Raw genomic sequence first — 20013 nt, forward strand, 5'->3', positions numbered from 1 at the left:
TCTTTATTATAATTTTTTTCTTCACATTTTTAGAATAAAAGTAAATTCATCAAAACTATGGCATAACATAAATGGAACTATGGGAATTATGTTGTGAGTAAACAAAATCCCAAATAAATAAAAACCGTGTTATATTTTAGCATCTTCAAAGTAGTCACCCTTTGCCTAGAATTTGCAGAAATTTACTCTTGACATTTTCTCAACCAACTTCTTGAGGTATCACCCTGGGATGCTTTTTAAACTGTGCTGAAGGAGTTCCCATCTATGTTGGGCACTTATTGGCTGCCTTTCTTTAATATTTGGTCCAAGTCATCAATTTCAAAAACGTTTTTTTTTTTTATTAAATTTTAGTTTTATAATGAAATAAATTAATATGTTGGCACAATAATATTTTTGTCTACAAAACTAATTTCAAACATTTAAGCACACGCCTTCAGATCAAAAGATTTTTAAGATCATGTGAAACATTTCAGTCAAGTGTTTCAAAATTTTGACCGGTAGTGTATAATATATATATATATATATATATAATGATATTTATAAATTATATTAAATATATTCATCATGTATAAATAGGATTTGTTTGAGTGAGGTAATTAACTCATTTTAAAGCGGTTCATTTGCAGGTGTTCAGCGCGTTCAACTCAATTTCTTGCAATGTTAATATCTTGCAGTATAATCTTTTTTTCTCATCATCTTTTCGTCAACAGTATGCTTTAACAATCATCATAATTATCATCATAATGCATCTTTTTCGTCTCGTACTCGTTATTGTTGACAGAATAATAAAAAAAAAACTTTGTCAATGAATGTTTTTGTCAGTGATTTCATTGACAAGATTAACACTGGGTTGGAGTCAACTTCCAAATATGCAAATGTAAAATTGGTAAAATGTAGAAAATCTTGATTGACATTCATTAAATATCAGATATTGCATTTCATATACAGACTAATTACTCAACCTCTGTTAATTTTTAGAATAAAATACATTCCTTTGAATGCACTATTCAATCTTCGTACCAAATTAAGCATAATAAATTCTCATGCATTTGGTAATTTGTCTTGGCAAGTAAAATCTTTACTTTTACAATACATTAACATCACACATTTCTGTACTTAGCAGTATTTAAGAGGGATGTTATTTGTTATTATTATTCACCTGACACGGATTTCCTGAATGTCTGGCACAAAAGTGCGTGTCCTTGGTCTGGACTCTGGTGGAGACTTCTTGCCCTCTGTTTCAGAGTCAGGGTTCGGGCTGACAGCGCGGGATCGAGGTGTTGGGGGTCTATACACATGAGTAGTCACAATATTGATTTTTAATACAAAATATTTGCCAGCCAAACTTAAAGTCATGAATGTAAAGACACTGTATGTAAATATCCATCCATCCATTTTCTATAGCCTCTTGTCCTATGTAGGGAGTGCTGGAGCCTATCCCAGCTGCCTTGGGCCAAAGGCAGGGAAACACCCTAAACTGGTGGCCAGTCCATCTCAGAGTTAACAAACAGACAAACACATTCACACTCTCACTTAAACCTATAGGACATTTTTAGAGTCTCCAATTCACTTGACCTGCATATATTTGGATTGTGGGAGGAAACCCACGCAAACATGGGGAGAACATGCAAAAGAAAGGCACAGGGTGCGCCGGGACTCGGACTGGGGACCTTCTTGCGAAACAGAATTTCAAAAATAATCGTTGTTTTCAAAGAGATTCCAGAAAACTCTTCCTGTCTGACATAGGTTGTGCAAACAGATAATCCTGCCCCAAAACTCACACAATTTGTAGAGCCAGAGTTGCTGTGTCAACCTGGCCATTCAAACAAACAAAGGAATGTTTTAATAGAGTCACCGTGTTACACTTTTTTGCAAAATCATCCTGTGCTATAAACATCCTGTTTAGAGACAGCAGTCGGTAAGTACTGACCTGAGTTCAGTGTTGCTGCTGTAGCGTCCCTCCACGAGTGAGGGGCATGTGGAAGAAGGTGTGAGTGTGCTTTGATCACAGACTGAGGCAGAGTCTTTCAGGAGAGTCACTGACATCTCACTCAACTACAAAACAAAAGAGAAATCAGTTACTAAACACAGCAAACACAACACACACACAATCACACCTTTATTTTTCTTTTATGATGGGGACTTTCTATTGACATCCGTATTTATATTGAGCTAATTACATTTTATATCCCCTAACTCTACCGCTAAACCTAACCCTCACACAAAAATTAGTGCATTTTTACATTTAAATTGAAACATTATTTAATATGTTTTTTTAAGCCATTTTTTTTTCTCATTGAGACCATTGGCTACTCCACAAAATAAAAATGATTTCAGGTTTTACTATACTTGTGGACACACACGCACATACTCTGGAACAAGCTTTAGTTCTCACAAGACTAAATTATAAATTTTGTTTTCTTTTAAACTCTCACAAACTCTCTCTGCTGGACTAGTCAGAACTTTTTTTTTATATATTCCCATGTTTTTCAGTGAAGATTTTGTAATTACTCTTTTCAATTAGGTGTATCTCCATGGTCTGACCTCTATAAAATGTTTAGTATCATTGTGTAATGAATATGTACTGATGATGGCAAACAGGAGGTAAAACAGGAAAATTGGATTTTAGTGTAAAATATTCTTAATAACATCTTCACCTTGCTCTCGCTGGCGCTAACACACACATGGATGTAGTCCCTGTTAAAGGTGTGGTTAAGCAAACGCAGACACTGGTGGAACAAACAGAAAGAAGGGTGTTATATTCACTATAACTAAAATGATCCCTGTACATTAACTATTTCATCATATTACAGGAAATCAGAGTAATAGTTAGAGAATGCAGTGGCTGGTTGCAATTAATCAAGAAATAACAAGGCTGTAAAAGAAAATTCCCTGAGTTCTTATTAAAAAATATTCCCCTCTTGGTTCGCCTTAGGATAGTCATTGATTCACCTTGGCAGCCAGCTCTCTCTGTCTCTCATTGGGCGTGTCAGGGCTGGGGCCAGGGCTGTGACCCAGGCCCAGGTGGGTGGAGGGGGAAGAGGACTCGGTTAGATCCTCACTCCCGCAGGACAGCAGCAACTCCTGACCCAGCAGCAGGGTGGACTCCAGCTTCTCCCTAAGGAGGAGGTAGTGCCTGGTTTTCTCCACCTAACACCGCAAAAGGAAATAAGTTGTTAGATCCTAACCAGAACAGCCAGGAATACAGTTCAATCTTTTCACATTTACTGTTCCACTCCAAATAAAATGAATGGATGTTCTCACCTCCTGCAGGAGGCTCAGTTTCTCCAGCTCCCACTGATGGTCCAGGATGAGGCTGTCACTGCGGGGCCTCCAGCCAGCCAGGTTCTCCTCCCCTCGCACATACGCTACTGACGTATCCAGCACCCTCCTGCGCCTTCTTTGCATTCCTACACATTCAACAGCAGCCTTTAAAATCAAGGGCCTATTTACACTTTCAATTCATGCGTCTTAATCTATCTGATTGCTGTCAGACTGGGTATGCACATTCTGTTTACAAATCTGATCTAGTATTCCTGTGCTATGTGCATGGTTACCACCCTTTTTGACCAATACATTTCCATGACTTTTCCATTACCTTTCCAGGTGTTCGTGATTACTGGATACTAGGCATGTCATAAAATATCCATATGCTGATTATTGATCAGCAATCAATACGTTTTTTCATCTATATATTTTTGAGGTATAGATATATTAAAATTAGCTGACATTTAATTTAGCGTGCTTTCCAATTCACTCAGTTGGGCTTCTGTTGAATGTCTGGTGTAATAGCGTTGGGAGACCACAAGGGGGTGATATAACATTTACTGAAGCAGGTCGCAAGGCACAGGTATCAACATAGGATGGGTATTTTAGAGTTCCTTGCACAGGACGCATACACGCAAAAGTTGCAAAGGTTTTTGTAGTTCTTCAAGAATGAAAGTGACGTTCATGAGTTTGCAGGCTAGTGTATGAAATTGCACAAACCGAATTATTAGAAATTATGTAATTTCTCTGTATGTACCTTTGAAGAGGTTTCATTCAAGCTGTCAAACCACAAAAAGACATACATGTAACTGAAAATACATTGTGTAGGCTGTATGAAAGATACATATAAACAATATATCATCCACTGATGGCTAGAGTAAATAATCTTTGTGCTTTGATAATGATTTGGGTGAAATTAAATGGAAAACAATGCGAGCGCTGCAGATTTTTGCAGCCTCCGGAGATAACGACCCCGCACTGTGTATGTACCTTCATATATATATATATATATATATATATATATATATATCGATAATCGTCTGGGAACTATTCTTATTATTGATGTGTAAAAAGGCATAGATCCTAAGCCTACTGGATACAGATTTGTACCAACCATTTTGATTCCAATTAAGTAATTAATCATTTAGATCATTTTGTGAACAATTTTAACTAATTGATTGAAAATAAATGACTCACAAGAATGATTCACTAACAAATCGGACATTACTATGGCTTGAGAGTTTTCACATTAGACAAGATTACGCAATATCTAGGTCATTAAATATTTTAGAGCAAAGAGAACCGTAACTTCCGTGATGATGCTTATGCCTGGGAAGCTAAATTTAGCTGCAATTGATGTGGCTCATAAAAACTACAAAGAGGAGGCAGCTAAAATTGCTTTGTCGATTGTGGTACAAAAACTTGCGGCTCCCAAACTTGATGTATTCTGAAATAGTTCTGTTTGAGAGGAGTAAAGTTTACGTACAGTATGTGGCCAGAACAATCAGATGCATTTACACTTGGCCGAGTCGCACTTGGTCTTTTTTTAATGATTGGATAGATATCTGATTATTAAGAACACATGAATTAACCAAGTCTATATTCTCCCTTAAATTGCCCAGTATCCATAAACTCTGGAAAGCAGTCATCTGAGGATTGGTGTCTTACCTGGGCTCCCTGCATCAGCCAGGTGACACAGACTGAGCTCATATACACCAGTTACACGGTTCCTAAACATCAGAACAAACAATAGAATACATTGTTAAGGCAACTTACATTAAAATGCTGTTACAAGAGCAACACTGCAAAAGATTTGTGCCATGACTTGTAATTTGGAGCAGCCTTACCCTTCAGATGGCCTCAAACTGCCACTGCTGAAGAGGTTCTTGATGGAGCGAGATGCTGCAAGCTTGGCGTCTCGTGAGTAGAACACCATGCATAGGTCTTTGGTTATCACTGTAGGCTGTGTGCAGTTCTCTATCTGGGAAAATAAAAACATTGTAAGCTTTTTAATTGAAATAGTTTCTGAATAGCTATTAAAAAACCCTTGCTTGCTGAAGAACAAGCAATATCTACAGTGCCACAATGTTTATTGACATTTTCCACTCTTTTGCATATGCACTGGGCTGAAACTATACAATGTTGGCCTGCAACTCCCAAAAACGAGTGTCCCCCTCCTATATAAAATGACTGAATGGCCTTTGTTACCTCCAGGTAAGCAGACAGAGTGATGTAGATTTTCTCTCCATAAGGAGTGACACGGTTTAGCAGCAAAGAGTTGTGCATGGATGAATCCCAAGCAGCCTCAAAATGGTAGAATGTCCTATAGAGTATATTAAGGGTAGAAAATAGCCTTAAAGACATCATTTTATATGAAGATTATAAAATTAAATGAATTGACCAGTTCTCCTACCTATGTTACAATTACATGGATATTAAAAGATAATTAAGTGCATTAACTATGATATAACATACAGAATAATATCAGTTTGGTGGCTGCAAGGCACTTGGAGCATTATAATGTTTGTGTAATTGTTTTTTAAGGTTGATATCAATGGATCATACTGTATTTTACAGTGCCAAATTAAGGACACAACAGTATTTAAATAAAACAGTGATAATATAAAAACAAGATTTAGACAATATTAATACATGCAATAAAACACTTTAACATCAGCACTTGATATGAATACCACCACCAATGATGCATAGAATGATGACAGTTGCAATAGACAAAAATGACAAAAGTGAAAATAAAAGGATGATGGATGAAAAATGTGACTAGAAGAGGGAGGCAGTTACACAGGGACAATTATACCTAGGATCAATCCCCAAGGAAATGCTTTAGGTGGAAAGGTCAGATCAATGATCATATAGTAGGTGAGATAGGTAAACTGCAGTATCTGTTTATCAGTTGAGGATAATGCAATTTAATTTCAACAAGAGTCTATATAATGTATCTCGCATCAGCTTACTTCTGCCCTGTTATGATCTCATGTTCCGTTCACCAAAGATCCAACAATAGAACAGTATTAGTTCCTCCTGAATCTATGCCAATTTCATGAAAAGAGACTGCATGAAAATTGTATGGGCTGCTTCTTATAGATTCATTTGTTATGATCACCCTGCTGAACCTCCATCCTTCCCTCCCTTACACTGATAAATATAGGTCATAACCCATTGAAATTATCACACATTGGATCCACTTATATTTCTGGCTCTCAGCCTGGTAATGGTCTTAAATATCTACATGCCTGAATCAGAAATATATGAGAGGGGTCGAGCGTTTCTGAGGCCTGTGATAGATGGATCTTGTGTGCTTTAGATGTTGAGTGTTAAAGTGAATGCACTGGGATGACCCAATGGGTAGCCTTGAGGTTGTCATTCAGATGTGCAAAAAGGAAAAGGGAGTGAAAGAGAACATTGAAAGTGTGAGATTTGAAGAGAGAGAGAGAGAGAGAGAGAGAGAGAGAAAGAAAATAAAACAACAAGGCCTATAAGTCTTGTTGGTCGCTTTGGGGTCATGGGGTGAACTTCTTAATTGATTAAGGTCCTTAACACACTCTCAAGGGGGTCGCACACTGGACGAAAAGTGCCACGCCACATTGTCACACAGGTAGGACAAAGCACAGATAACGCAAATACAGTGCGTCAGTGCGGTGTGGCATTGACAAGGCAGTCCAAAACAGTAATTCTAACAGTGAATCTAACAGTGAATTCAGACAAAAGTTATATATAAGGCTTTTGCCCTTTTTCAAGAACGAATAATGTGACATCAATGAACTTGCAGGTTGGTGTATAAAAACAACGATGCAGTTGTGGAAAACTGAAAGATTAGAAAGTGAGATGTTTATTATGCAAATTTTTGCCTAGGCTTTATTCAAGCTGTCAAACCACAAAAAAATAATATTACTGAAAAATTGCCTATTCACAATATACACAATATACTGTATGTAATTTGGGTCGAATTTATTGGAACTGAATGGAAAAATATTGTCAGTGGCGCTGAATAATTCTGTACAGCCCCCAAAGTTAAAGGATGTGAACTGCTGTGGTGGCAGTGTGCTTACATTCATAGAAAATTATAGCCACTTTCCACCATCAGGCCGAGTGGTTCTCGTTGCGGAACTGTGCTGTTCCATACTGATCTGGGTTCGTTGGCATGGTTACGGTTTCTCTTTCCACTTTGGGGCTGCGAGCTCAAGATTAGAATTAACTGACTGAGCAAGTGACCAATCATAGTTAATGTAGTTAACTAATGTTAACAAATACAAATTTATTGTAAAGTGTTACCACTAACCTTGCTGAGAAATGCAGGAATGGCTTGTAATCTAACCCCACTGAACTGTGCTCAAGTGGAAATGCTACTGGAACTATTACTAACCGTGCTCAGAACCATTCGAATTTTTGGGTGCTGTACTTGTCCGCCTGATGTGTTTGGTGTGCTACCCCCTGTACACACTCTAACAAATACATACACTACTTGAAACTCCACCAAAAACCTTGACCAAGATAGTCTACCAGCCCAGCCATGTCACCTCAAGCTGGTAGTTTAGCTGGTCAACCACCTTAACCAGTTCCAAACACAGCCACCAACTTAATCAGTTTTCAGCTGGTTCCAGCAGGTTTTGAGAACCTCAAACAAAAGCAAATGCACACCCTCCCAAAGTTCACATGGAGGCTTAGATTTAGAGAACACCCAATCATTCCATTTCTGACACCATTGTTCGCACACATATAAACAACCACATTTATCAAGCTCAGCATACAAAGCTAGCTGAGGGATTGTGTGGAGAACTTCCACCTCCCACTTACACATGATAAAAGAGATTTCCTGTTGTTTTACCTTCCTTTTCAATATTTCTTTCTCTTCATTTTCTTCTATCAGCCAATCCAACCTATAAGTCATGTTCTTGGCAAAACATACAGGGAGACATTTCTTTCTAAATTGGTTCTGCTTCCATTGAGGGCCTGAATAAGATTTTTTAGACTTGCTTAAGGCAAAGGGGTAAGACAGAAAGCATGCTACCACTGAGGAAATGGTTGCATGGATTGGTAAGCTGTTGCACTCTGTCAGTCAGGCTGCTGGAAATTAAATCTTGTTCCCGTAACAATATGGTTGGGAGGGACACCGCAGCGTTGTCCTTAACGTGTTCCACAATCCTCTGCAAACCCCTGCCCTTGGGATGTTCGGAACTACATTGAAGGGTGTTGGGGTGCGGACACTGCTTACAGTGCTGTTGCCAAGGTGACACGTGTGTGCTACAAATGATATGAAATGCTTGAAGGAGTCAAGGGAAGCTTTCTTATTGCTTAGGCCTGCCCGAACCATTACTTGCACATGACTGTTTTTAATTTGAATGTTTTTTCAGGGTCCAAAGTGTCTCATTTATTTTTAAGCACTTTTATTTTTTTACTTTTTAAGTATGAAATTGAGGTTTGAAGCAGCACCTATAGATCAAACATACATCAAAAACATTGTAGGTCCCCCAGGTTTGAATTATAGGTTTAAGAAATAAAATTCTCAGTGGGATCTACAATTGCCCCAGCTAACAGAACAGTCTTGGCAGAACAAGAAGAGAACAGATTCGGATCAAAACGATTCTCTCATACCCCTCTGTGGCAACACCACCCTTATGTTTACAAACAAGCAGCTAATTCCAGGGATTAAAGTTGTCCTGATTTGGTAATTACAGTCTGTAAGACAAGCAACCCTTGTTTACTCTTAAGGCTTCAGGCAGCACAAGAAAGACTGCCATTCGCGAAACCTTTAAAGAAATTTGATCGACACTGCTCCCTAGTGGTAAAAAAAAAAAACCCTGTCTAACAGTTAGCATAGAATGCCAGCTGAGGCTAAGTGCTAATAAACTTAAACTAAACACATATTTCTTATAAGATCTTAAATCTCAGTGGACTGATAAAACACTAACTTTTCTCAGAGTTGATAGATGATTAATACTGAGGTTAGCAGGACAAGCCCTCCCTTCCATTAACAACACAGATCTCATGGTGTGTGGTCTGGCCCACACTGATCACCCCACACAGGCAAAGTTGTGTTTTACAGTGTTGCTTTGACATTCATGTTGGAAATTCATCTGGTTTTGGAACAGTTTAAATTAAACCATACATTTTTAATTAAGAGATGTCATCTCAATTTGTTAAGAATTTGCTGAGCAAGAGTTGTAAATGTATATGGGACTGTGGGTGGTAAGAATGACTCACTACTTTTAAGAAAGATAAAACTGCAGGAAAATGTCAATATAGTAGCAAGAGTAATTGATTATGATTCCAGTTATTTTTATTAGGTTATTAGTGCCCTTCCAATAGTCTTGTTCCAAACCCATTTGACTTTCTTTCTTCCGTGGACAGACAAAAGAAGATGTTAGGCATAATGTTACCCTTAGTCACTATTCACTTTTATTGCATCTTTCCATTCCATCTGCATACAAATGAAAGTGAATGGTGACTGGTGACCTAAGAGGCTAACATTATGCCTAACATCTCCTATTGTGTTCCACAGAAGAATAAAATATGTCATACAGGTTTGGAACAACATCAGTGTGAGTAAATGATGATTGAATTTTCATTTCTGGATGAACTATACCTTTAAAATGGGTTCAATCAGTTGACTATGATCTCTACCACACCTCCTGTGAATGATACAGCCAAAATGCAGCCCATACAAAGCCAAGCCATGCAATCCACAGTCACCTAGAGGTGCTGCAAAATATCATACACAAAACATACAGTACAGAACAGAGGCTTCACACACAAAAGCATTTCCATGGGAGCAAATTTCTCTCACATTTCCAGAAATAGTAGGAGAGAAATAAATAAACAAACCAACAGGAAAGCAGAAAGAAGACAAACATGAGAGCAAAAAAAAAAAAGATGCAAACAATGATGGTGGACAGAAGGGCATGAGAATAAAAGGATGAAAAAAATACACATTCTGTTTGTGTCTGATAAAATGAGAGGTGAGGGATTTGAAAGTAATATACCTAGGCATGTCCGAATCAAGAAACTGTCTGGAAAACACAACAAAACATTCTGTTAGTGAACTAGAGAAATGCCAGAATTTCTAAGAAGGTTGTAGAGAAAAGTTTGTGTTGATGCCCAGCTGTACTGCAGAGACTAGTTTATCACTGCAGCCGCTTTTTTTCCTAATTAAGTTTGTTTTGGGGGGGTATAATGTGGCACACACAGCTGTCAAGGCCTCTGCACAATTCTCCTGTCACATCTTTTTCCTTGTTCCTTTCCATTGATGCATAAATCCAGCTTCGTTACATGGTTTTATGGGTAGTGTGGATTATCTAGTAAAGCATTGTGGTTAAATCACAGGAGAGGAGGTCACGACTGCTTGAAAATGGAGTTTCAAAAATGTATTTTATTCAGTAATTGTTTTGCATCAGTGTCGTGCAAGTGGATAAGTCCTGTTGGGTCTAAAAGAAATCTAAAATATGAGGCATTAGGACTTTATTTAATGTTTTCATTTAAAGCGTTTCAAGTTTGCAATGTCTGGATGCTGATATATGATGTTTATCTAAGGTGATTCCATAGTTATGCATTGTACATGTACGCTATGACAAAATGTTTGTTAGGCTGCTTGTGTGCATGAAAAATGTGGCCTCTTGATTACAGTAACATTTATGATGAGGGTTTGTTAATGATGAATCTTATAAGTAAAGTGTTCGACAAAGAATAAGTTGCATTTTAGTGGTTTATACTGTTCACATTGCTTTAAAGGGATACAGTAGTTCACCCAAAAAATTTAAACCAAACCATTTTTGCTTTCTTTCTTCTGTGGACACACGAAAGAAGATGTTAGGCTGAATGTTAGCCTTAGTCACCATTCACTTTCACTGCATCTTTTTCAGTCCATCTCCATACAATGAAAATGAATAGTGACTGCTGACCTTAGAGGCTAACATTCTGCCTAATATCTCCCTCTGTGTTCCATGGAAGAAAGACATATGGGTTTGGAGCAGCATAAGGTTGAGAAAATGAATACATTTTAAATTTTGGCTGAACCATCCATTTTAGATGAAAACATCCTTCCTATAGCACAATAAAATACATCTGATTAAAGATTTGCATGCAGATCACAGCTGTGTGATCGTGATCAGCAGAGGTGTCAAGCACTCTATCCACTGTGTGAATCAGTGAGCAGTGATTAGTTGAGTTTGAGTGACATAGTGTGGACAGACATGGTGAATGGAATGAATAGATGAGGAATGGACACAAATGCAGACCAACATCAGATGAGAAGACTTGCACAACCAGCAAGGAGGTGAACTAGAGAACCATCTTTCAATTTCCTGTCTGTCTTAGTTCACTGATTTTAATTCTTCCTTTGACCTTGTGACCTCCTTCATCGAGGCTGATAAAACCACATTTTGTCTTGTGTGCTGTGGGAAAGGAATGACAATTTTGAGTTTCTTAAAGCAGAAAAAAGGGGGACAGACATGACGCCACGTGAGGTTCAGACGTGTGAATGCGAGCTCTGCGCACTTTGCTAGTTTTAATACTTTTGTGAGATTCAATACACTCTGTTCCATAACTGTTCCAGGAGGACAATATGTCAAAGAATTCAAAAACATCGGGCTCTGGAGACATTAAAAGACACTTAAGTGCTCAAGCTGACACCCCTCCAGAGGTCTCCAGCCAGGGAGCCGATTTGGCCGGAGAAGTGAGGGAAATTCGGCTAGAATTGTTGAACATGTCGGCAATGCTGATGAAGGTCGTTGCTGACTTGGAAGATCTTGCTGTAATACATTGATCGATCACTGCCATAGAGACAAAATTCACTGAGGTGGTCACAAGAGTGTGGGATGTCGAGAAACGGATCAATTATCTGGAATCATCGGACAGGGAAATATCTGCTAATCCGCTGGCGACCAAGGTGGATTTGGAGCACATCTGGGAGAAATTGGAGGACTTGGAGAACAGTAACCGGCGGAATAACGTCCGAATCGTCGGAATTCCTGAAGCCGAAGAGGGTCAGGATATGGTGAAATTCCTGGATGGGCTTTTTCCGAATTTGCTTGAAATAACAGGCCATAAGCTGGAAATTGAGCAAGCACACAGGGTTCTGGCTCGGCAATCCGCTGAGGGAGACAGGCCCCGATCAATTCTGGCCAAATTTCTGAGATCATCCAATAAAGATCTCATGTTGTGCGAGGCGAGAAGTAAAGGAAGGCTTTTTTGGAAGAACCACAGCATTTTCTTGTTCAGAGACTTTGAGAATTCGACAAGAGAGAAACGTGATCGATTCAAGGAATGCAAGAAACTCTTACATCAATGGAAGGTCGCTTTTGCACTTATGTTCCTAGCCAAATTGAGAATAGATGTTAAGGATGGCCGCAAAACATTTACATGTCCACAGCAAGCGATGACCTTCATAAAGTCAATGGAGTGAGTAAGTTATTTTGTGGTACTCACGTTGTAGCCGAATGGACCGACTCAAATGAACATTCACTTGACTGTTCAAGGAACTGAGCGCATTTTTTGTTTCTTTTTGTGCTAGTTCCGCCTAGCAGCTGGTGTTTGTTTTGTGAAGTAACACTCCTTCGGGACTGCTGAATGGATGAATCTGCACGTTCTTTGTGCTTATGCCTCCTATTGGCTGGAGTTTGTTTTGTGGAGTGTTTCTTGCATGACATTGGAGTGAATAGGTAATTTGTTGCACTCATGTAGCAGGCGAATGGGCCGGCTCATTGAACATCCGTTTGACTGTCCGAGGAAACTGAGCGCCCCTTTTGTTTTTTGTTTGTTTTTTTGGTACTGATTCCGCCTAGCGGCTGGAGTTTTTTTGTGGAATAACACACCTTCGGGACAGTTATGTGGATGAATCTACACATTCTTTGTGTTTATTCTGCCTATCTGCTGGAGTTTGTTTTATAGATTATCTGTTGTTGTGTAACTCTGTCTCACAAAATTTTTATAGAAACACCAGGCTCTCGTAAGTGTGCATGGACAGTTTGAGTTTAGAGAGATGGACGCTAGTTGGTGCTGTTGTGCGTGGGGTTAATGCGCATGTTTTTCTTTTTTCTGTTTGTTTGGTTCTGGGGGAGGTTTGGGGTTTGATTGTTGCACTAATGTTGGAATGTGGTCTTTATAATTTTGTTTTTGACACACAATCTATTTTTTCTCAAATGTCAAAATGTCAAATGTTAATATGAGCAGATTGTCTCTCTCCACATGGAATGTGAATGGGTTGGGGCACCCCATAAAAAAGAAGGAAGGTTATTTTAATTCTTAAGCTTAAGAAGTATGATATAGTGTTTCCCACAGGAAGCTGAAAAATTTGGGAAGATATGGGGTGGACATGTTTTTTTAGTGCTGGCTCAAGTAAGAGTAGGGGAGTCATTACACTGATAAGTAAGCATCTACAATTAAAATGTCTCAAACAGATTAAAGATAAATTAGAAAGAGTCATTATTGTTTTAGCAGAAAGTCAGGGGCAAAGTCTTATTTTGGCTAATATTTATGCACCTAACGTTGATGATCAGGGCTTTTTTATAGATCTTGAAGGGATGTTGCATGCCGCTGGCACCTCTCATGATATAATATTGGGAGGAGACTTTAATCTTTTGATGGACTCAGTCCTTGATCATAGTTAAGCAAATGTGTGTAAGCCCTCTAGAGCAACACTGACGCTTCACAGGATGTCTAAAAATCTTGGTCTTACAGATATTTGGAGACTTTTGAACCCATCTGGTAGGGACTATAAATGTTTTCATCAGTCCTTAAGATTAACTCTAGAATCTATCTATCTATCTATCTATCTATCTATCTATCTATCTATATATATATATATATATATATATTATATCTAAGTCCCTCATTTCATCTGTTGTTGATTGGTCAATTGGAAACATTTTAGTCTCAGATCACGCCCTGATGAGTTTAGAGGTGTTGCCACATATGGAGAAAAGGAAATCATATAATTGGCGCCTTAATGTATCCCTTTTGCAAAATCCTGAATTCCAACAAATGTTAAAGGCTGAAATCAATGTTTATATGGAGACCAACTGGTCCTCAGTATCCTCTGTGGGCGTGGCTTGGGAGGCACTTAAGGCTGTTTTTAGGGGTCGGATCATACAGTATGCCTCATTCACCAAAAAATCCAAAGCACGAGAACACATGGAGTTGGAAGGGAATATTAAAAGTGCCGAGGCAGAGCTGAAGTGCCGAATGTTGTCTGATGGACTCAGAAAATTGACCCAGTTGAAATAAAGATATAATATTATTTTGTCGCGGAAGCTGGAGTTTTGGCTATTCAGGGCAAGACAGTCATACTTTCAGTCGGGGGACAAGGCAGGAAAACTTCTGGCTAGATATATAAAACAGAGAGAGTCTTTTTCTACAATTCCCTCAGTGAAATCTGCTGGTGGTGAAATATTTACTTCAGTCATTGATATTAATAATGCTTTTAAAGAATTCTATCTTGAGCACTATATTTCTACATCTTCATCTACTGATGAGGATATTAGAAATTTTGTGGAACGTTAAAATATTGTCAAAAATTTTGGCTAACCGATTAAGAAAAGTTATGACATCTCTTATATATATAGATCAGGTGAGGTTTATTTGGGGCTGTAGCTCTTCTGATAACATTAGGCATTTCATCAATATCATGTGGTCAGTGGCGAATGATCAGACTCCGATCTCACTTGACGCCGAAAAGGTGTTTGATATGGTAGAGTGGGATTATCTTTTTATGCTTTTTGGAAATGTACAGGTTCAGGAATACTTTTATTGGTTGGATTAAGTAACTTTATAGACACCCGGATTAAGTTACTTTATAGCGGCGGTACAGACGAATGAATTAATTTCAGATTATTTTACTCTGGATAGGGGCACCAGGCAGGGTTGCCCTCTTTCACCATTATTGTTCTGTCTTGCCCTGGGGCCATTAGCAGCCATGATAAGAAAGGAGGAGGATTTTCCAGGGGTGGTGGTGGGAAGTGTGGTGCATAAGCTTTTGCTTTATGCAGATGATATTTTATTATTCATCTCTGACCCTACAAGATCTACAAGAGTTAATTTTGACCCTTTAATAAAAAGGTTTTCGAGCGATGTGGGCAGGTGGGTTTCATTACATTTATCTATGATTGGGAAGGTTAATGTTATTAAAATGAATTGTATTCCAAAATTTAACTACCTGCTACAGTCTCTCCCTATAGATGTCTCCCTCTCTTATTTCAAGCAATTTGATAGCATAGCAAAGTCCTTAATTTGGAATGGTAAATGTCCCAGATTACATTTCAGTAAGTTGCATAGGTCGATTGACAAAGGTGGGCTAGGCCTACCCAAGATTTTGTTTTATTATTATGCATTCTGTCTCAGAAATTTGGCTCATTGGTTGCTTCCACCTGAGAGAGACCCTCCCTGGTTTTATATTGAACAGGAAGTTCTTGCCCTATTTCGCCATTGCAAAGCCTTTCTATCAAAGTAATCGGAGAAGTTACACCCCGTTATATCGCATTTGTACTCGATGTTTAATCAGTGTTTAATTCGGACATTTATTTAAATGTTGCCTCGAGCATATGGATGAACCCAAAATTATGTATTATTAAGTTCCCTTTCTGCTGGTCAGAGTGGATTGTGAGGGAGGTTAATACACTCTGTGACCTATATGAGAGTGGAGTGCTGAGTTCTTTTGAAAATTTAGTTCAACATTTTGGGATTCCCAGATCTCAGTTCTTTAGGTATTTTCAGCTGCGCCACCTGCACTGTATTATTTTTGGGAGTAGCATACACCCCCTAAAGCGGCAGATACTCTGGGAGTGGTGATTACTGCTTTTGGAAAAGGTCATGAGGCATCAGTGTATTACTCCCTGCTAATTCAGAGTCTGGGGGACAGAGCTTCAACTTCTCTCAAGAGATTATGGGAGAAAGATTTAAATTTGGTATTGGAGGAGGGAGTGTGGGCTAGGATTCTAAATGCCTGATGCATGGGTGCGCCTCATGCAATTCAAGATTTTACATAGATTCTATTGGACCCCCTCTAGATTGTATAGGCTTGGTCTTAAAGACACACCCACCTGTTGGTGATGTCAATCAGAAGATGGAGACACAACCCACGTTTTTTGGTGGTGTGTTAAGATCCAAGAATTTTTGTTGAAGGTTCAGAGTTTTGTGTGTGACGTACTGGGCACTCAAATTTAATTTTGCCCCAGACTCTGTATTTTAGGTGATGGGGCAGTCATCAATATTGGGAATAAACACATAAAAAAAAGGTTCTAACCAGTGTTATGATCACCAGACAAGTCATTTTAAGGAGATGGAAGTCGGCTGGAGCACCCCCATTTCAGGAGTGATACACATAGATGGGGAGAGTGGCGGCTTTCGAAGAAGCATCATCTAGAAGACTGGGGAACTTGGATGTGTTTGTTGGGAAATGGGGCAACTATTTAGCGTCTTGGAGGGCTCTCGGGGAGGGACAGTGGAGAGAGAGGTATAGTTATAAATAGTGTGTGATTATTATATATATATATATATATATATATATATATATATAAAAATGTTTGTTGGGGGTCAGGGTGGGGTCAGGGATTGGGAGGGGGAGGGATAGTGGTGGGGGTTAAATGTTGATTCTGTTTTGCTTTTCTTTGTTTATTGTATGAATCAATAAAAATGTTAATCACAAAAAAAGCAGAAAAAAGCAGCTGCATGGATTAGTCTGTTAGTCAGCATTTGAAGCATCTTCACCCATAGCTCTTCGGTTATGTCATGCAAGAGGTTCTCTGCAGTGATTAAACTTAACGACAACAGAACCTGACCCTACAGTTGTGGAAGAGGTGTACTGAGAGATTGGTTGAATTGAGACATTTTAAGTAATATATCTAGAAGGCACTTTCCATGAATATAGTATACTTTTTTGTCCCATTACTTTTTTTTTTATTATAAAGCATTAGAGGCACAAATCCCATGTTTATTTATAGCGATAACTATTAGGTACAGTGGCAAGAAAAAGTATGTGAACCCTTTGGAATTATCTGCTTTTCTGCATGAATTGGTCAAAAAATTTGATCTCATCTTCATCAAAGTCACAAGTATAGACAAACAAAATGTGCTTAAGCTAACAACATACAAACCATTATAATCTTTCTTGTCTTTATTGAACACATCCCATTAAACATTCACAGCGCTGTGGAAAAAGTAAATGGACCCTTGGGTTTAATAACTGGCTGATCCTCCTTTGGTAGTAACAAACTCAACCAAGCATTTCCAGTAGCTGCGGACTAGACCTGCACAATGTTCAGAAGGAAGTTTTAACTATTCATCCTTACAGAACTGCTTCAGCTCAGCCATATTCTCAGGATGTCTGGTGTGAACAGTTCTCTACTGGGTCTGGGCTCTGGCTGGACCACTCCAAAAGTGGGACTATTTTTTTAAGTCATTATGCAGTGTATTAACTTCGATGTTTAGGGTCATTGTCCTGCTGCATCACCCAACTTCTACTGAGCTTCAGCTGGTGCACAGCCCCCCCGACATTATCCTGTAGGATATCTTGATGAACTTGATTGAATCAAATCAAAATCATATAAAACTTTTCTGAAGGTTAAGTACCCTTTTCACTGACCATTTGTTGACAAATAAAAAATAAATACATTTTATTCACTTTTTAGGCCCTACTTTGTACCCTATTCATGGAAAGTGCCAGAAATGCTTACACTGCCAGTGTACCATGTAAATCCTACAAGCCTAAATATGGCCACTCTATCATGCACCAGTTTTTTAGTCACTACAATGATGCAGAGAGTTATGGTATGTTTTTGCAAAGGAACATAAAAGTGAGAATATTCTTCTTTTCTTTATCTAAGGCTGGCACTGTGGCTGTGCTGTTTGATTCTGAGGCACTCCCTTGTGACAGGCCTTTAAGAGCCATTTGGAAGGCTTCATTTCTATTTGGCAAAAACTCATCACTTTAAAGTTGTTCAGAGAAATGTTTGTAGGAGGTTTGGCTTCAGTTCTCAGATCATATGCCAAGGCTGAGAAGAGAGTCATATTAAGTGAAGCAATCACTAAAATGGAGTCCTGGTACTAAAAAGACCTGAATAGGAAACAAAGTCGAAGTGAAGCACATCTGCTGCTGACTGCTCAAGGGGACCCAGGCCTCACAGACAGAAGAATATAATCCACACATGTACTGTAACCAACTGTGGAACTATTCATGAATATAAAACGACAAGCAAACATCATTTTTGGAGTGGCTTGTGTGCCAAAGACAAAGTACTATTTAACATGAGAACATTTTATTTGTAAACTTCTAAAGTGGTCTTCTGATTTCTTAAAGTCTTGGTATGTATATGAGCTTGGAAATTACCTGTCATCATGTGCGGGTCGGATATATCCAGCAGACAGAATGTTGAGAGAGAGAATGTTGGGGTCTATGATTGTCTCATCTGCTTCAGGTGTATTCCGGATGCGCCCTGTCAAATGCATATCAGAATATTGTTCTGGTTTAAGTTAAAGCGAAATATTTAAGTTTAAAGTTAAAAATTTAAGCCCCAACTCACCAACAACCAGCTCTCGCACTTCCTTCCACTCAATATCTCTTCCTGTCTCATGTACAATCGTGACTGTCACTCTCCTTTGGATGCCCTGTTATGTAAATATAATGTTGTTATCCTCATATTACAATATTCTAATTTTATAATAGAGAGTAAACAGCAACAGGTAGGCCCATATATGGAGGTATATTGAGATTAAAAAAAGAGAAAACAAGATTTCCCAGTACCTGATGTAACATGAATGTGCCATGGCAGGGCATGCCCGCTCTGTGATCCACTACAGCTGGGATGTAGCTGCAAAAGAGAGATAAACAGTATGCAACCAATATACACTGTACACAACCAATAGATTTATTATTAGCTAGTACATTTTTAAGCATATCTAGTTCAGGGTGTGCTAAAAATATTCGCTCTTTCTCTGACGTTATTAGTTTCAAGGGAGCCAATTTATTCAATTACTCAAATATAATTTCCTCTGTATATTATATTTTATGTCCCTTTACTCTAATATCATTATAATCTAAATAACAATAAAAAATTTTTACTTATACATTAGATATTATTGATTTTACAGGCTTTAGGAAATTATTGTCTGAGACAGTAATCTATTTTACTCAGTGTAAATCTGTTCAGAGAAGACACTCACTCTCCATTGGCCTCTAGCTCACAGATTTCAAAGAAGACCATCAGGTCATATTTACAGTGGCATGGTCCTGCTGTGGGTCGTGTGATAGCTGTCAGTTTGGTGGCAGGTACTAGGCAGAAAACAGAAAAAGACAAAGAGAAACAGAGGCTCAAATCAATATTGAGCTAATCTTAGACCAAAGGATATAAAAACTCAATGGCAGATGACAGGGATACTAGAGTTTCACAGGTGAGAGGAAGATATGAATCACAGTATAAGAGGAAGAATAAACTGTAGTTAGAGGAGCAGGAGTAGGAGACCAGGGTCTGGTTTAAAGGCACACAGCTGTTAGAATGAATAAAGTAATGTGAAAAAGAGTGAACCCTAAACATCTGCACATAGCAAGATGAGCTCAAACATAACTAATACAAATTCTTACTAAAGTTTTTTTTTAAGCTTATTAAAAATTTCACTCTTTTTAAGACGAGTCAGTAATACCTGCTGAAATAATAATAATAATAATAATAATAAAAATAACAGCTAAACTAGCCTAAAGTGGTTTAATCTTCTTGTCTAGTTTAACCTGCATCTGGTCTCCCA

General features: G+C 38.4%; 1 protein-coding gene across 11 annotated transcripts in view; it reads right to left on the reverse strand.

The window, feature by feature from the left end:
* LOC127445723 (kinesin-like protein KIF1A) overlaps window positions 1-20013 on the reverse strand; it is a 113731-nt gene that overhangs the window by 7733 nt on the left and 85985 nt on the right. For 7 of the 11 annotated variants that reach the window (XM_051705975.1, XM_051705970.1, XM_051705969.1 and 4 more), the window contains 13 exons: window positions 19435-19543; window positions 19016-19082; window positions 18795-18879; window positions 18602-18707; window positions 10269-10295; window positions 5476-5590; window positions 5115-5248; window positions 4936-4997; window positions 3265-3410; window positions 2953-3150; window positions 2658-2729; window positions 1931-2055; window positions 1160-1288 (listed from right to left, as the gene is read on the reverse strand). In XM_051705975.1, the coding sequence (XP_051561935.1) occupies window positions 1160-1288; window positions 1931-2055; window positions 2658-2729; window positions 2953-3150; window positions 3265-3410; window positions 4936-4997; window positions 5115-5248; window positions 5476-5590; window positions 10269-10295; window positions 18602-18707; window positions 18795-18879; window positions 19016-19082; window positions 19435-19543 (1375 nt within the window). The remainder of the gene's footprint in view (window positions 1-1159; window positions 1289-1930; window positions 2056-2657; window positions 2730-2952; window positions 3151-3264; window positions 3411-4935; window positions 4998-5114; window positions 5249-5475; window positions 5591-10268; window positions 10296-18601; window positions 18708-18794; window positions 18880-19015; window positions 19083-19434; window positions 19544-20013) is intronic. The other 4 variants (XM_051705976.1, XM_051705974.1, XM_051705968.1 and 1 more) reach the window with 1 other exon arrangement.

Source organism: Myxocyprinus asiaticus, chromosome 9, assembly GCF_019703515.2.
Source record: "Myxocyprinus asiaticus isolate MX2 ecotype Aquarium Trade chromosome 9, UBuf_Myxa_2, whole genome shotgun sequence".
Lineage (NCBI taxonomy): Eukaryota > Metazoa > Chordata > Actinopteri > Cypriniformes > Catostomidae > Myxocyprinus > Myxocyprinus asiaticus.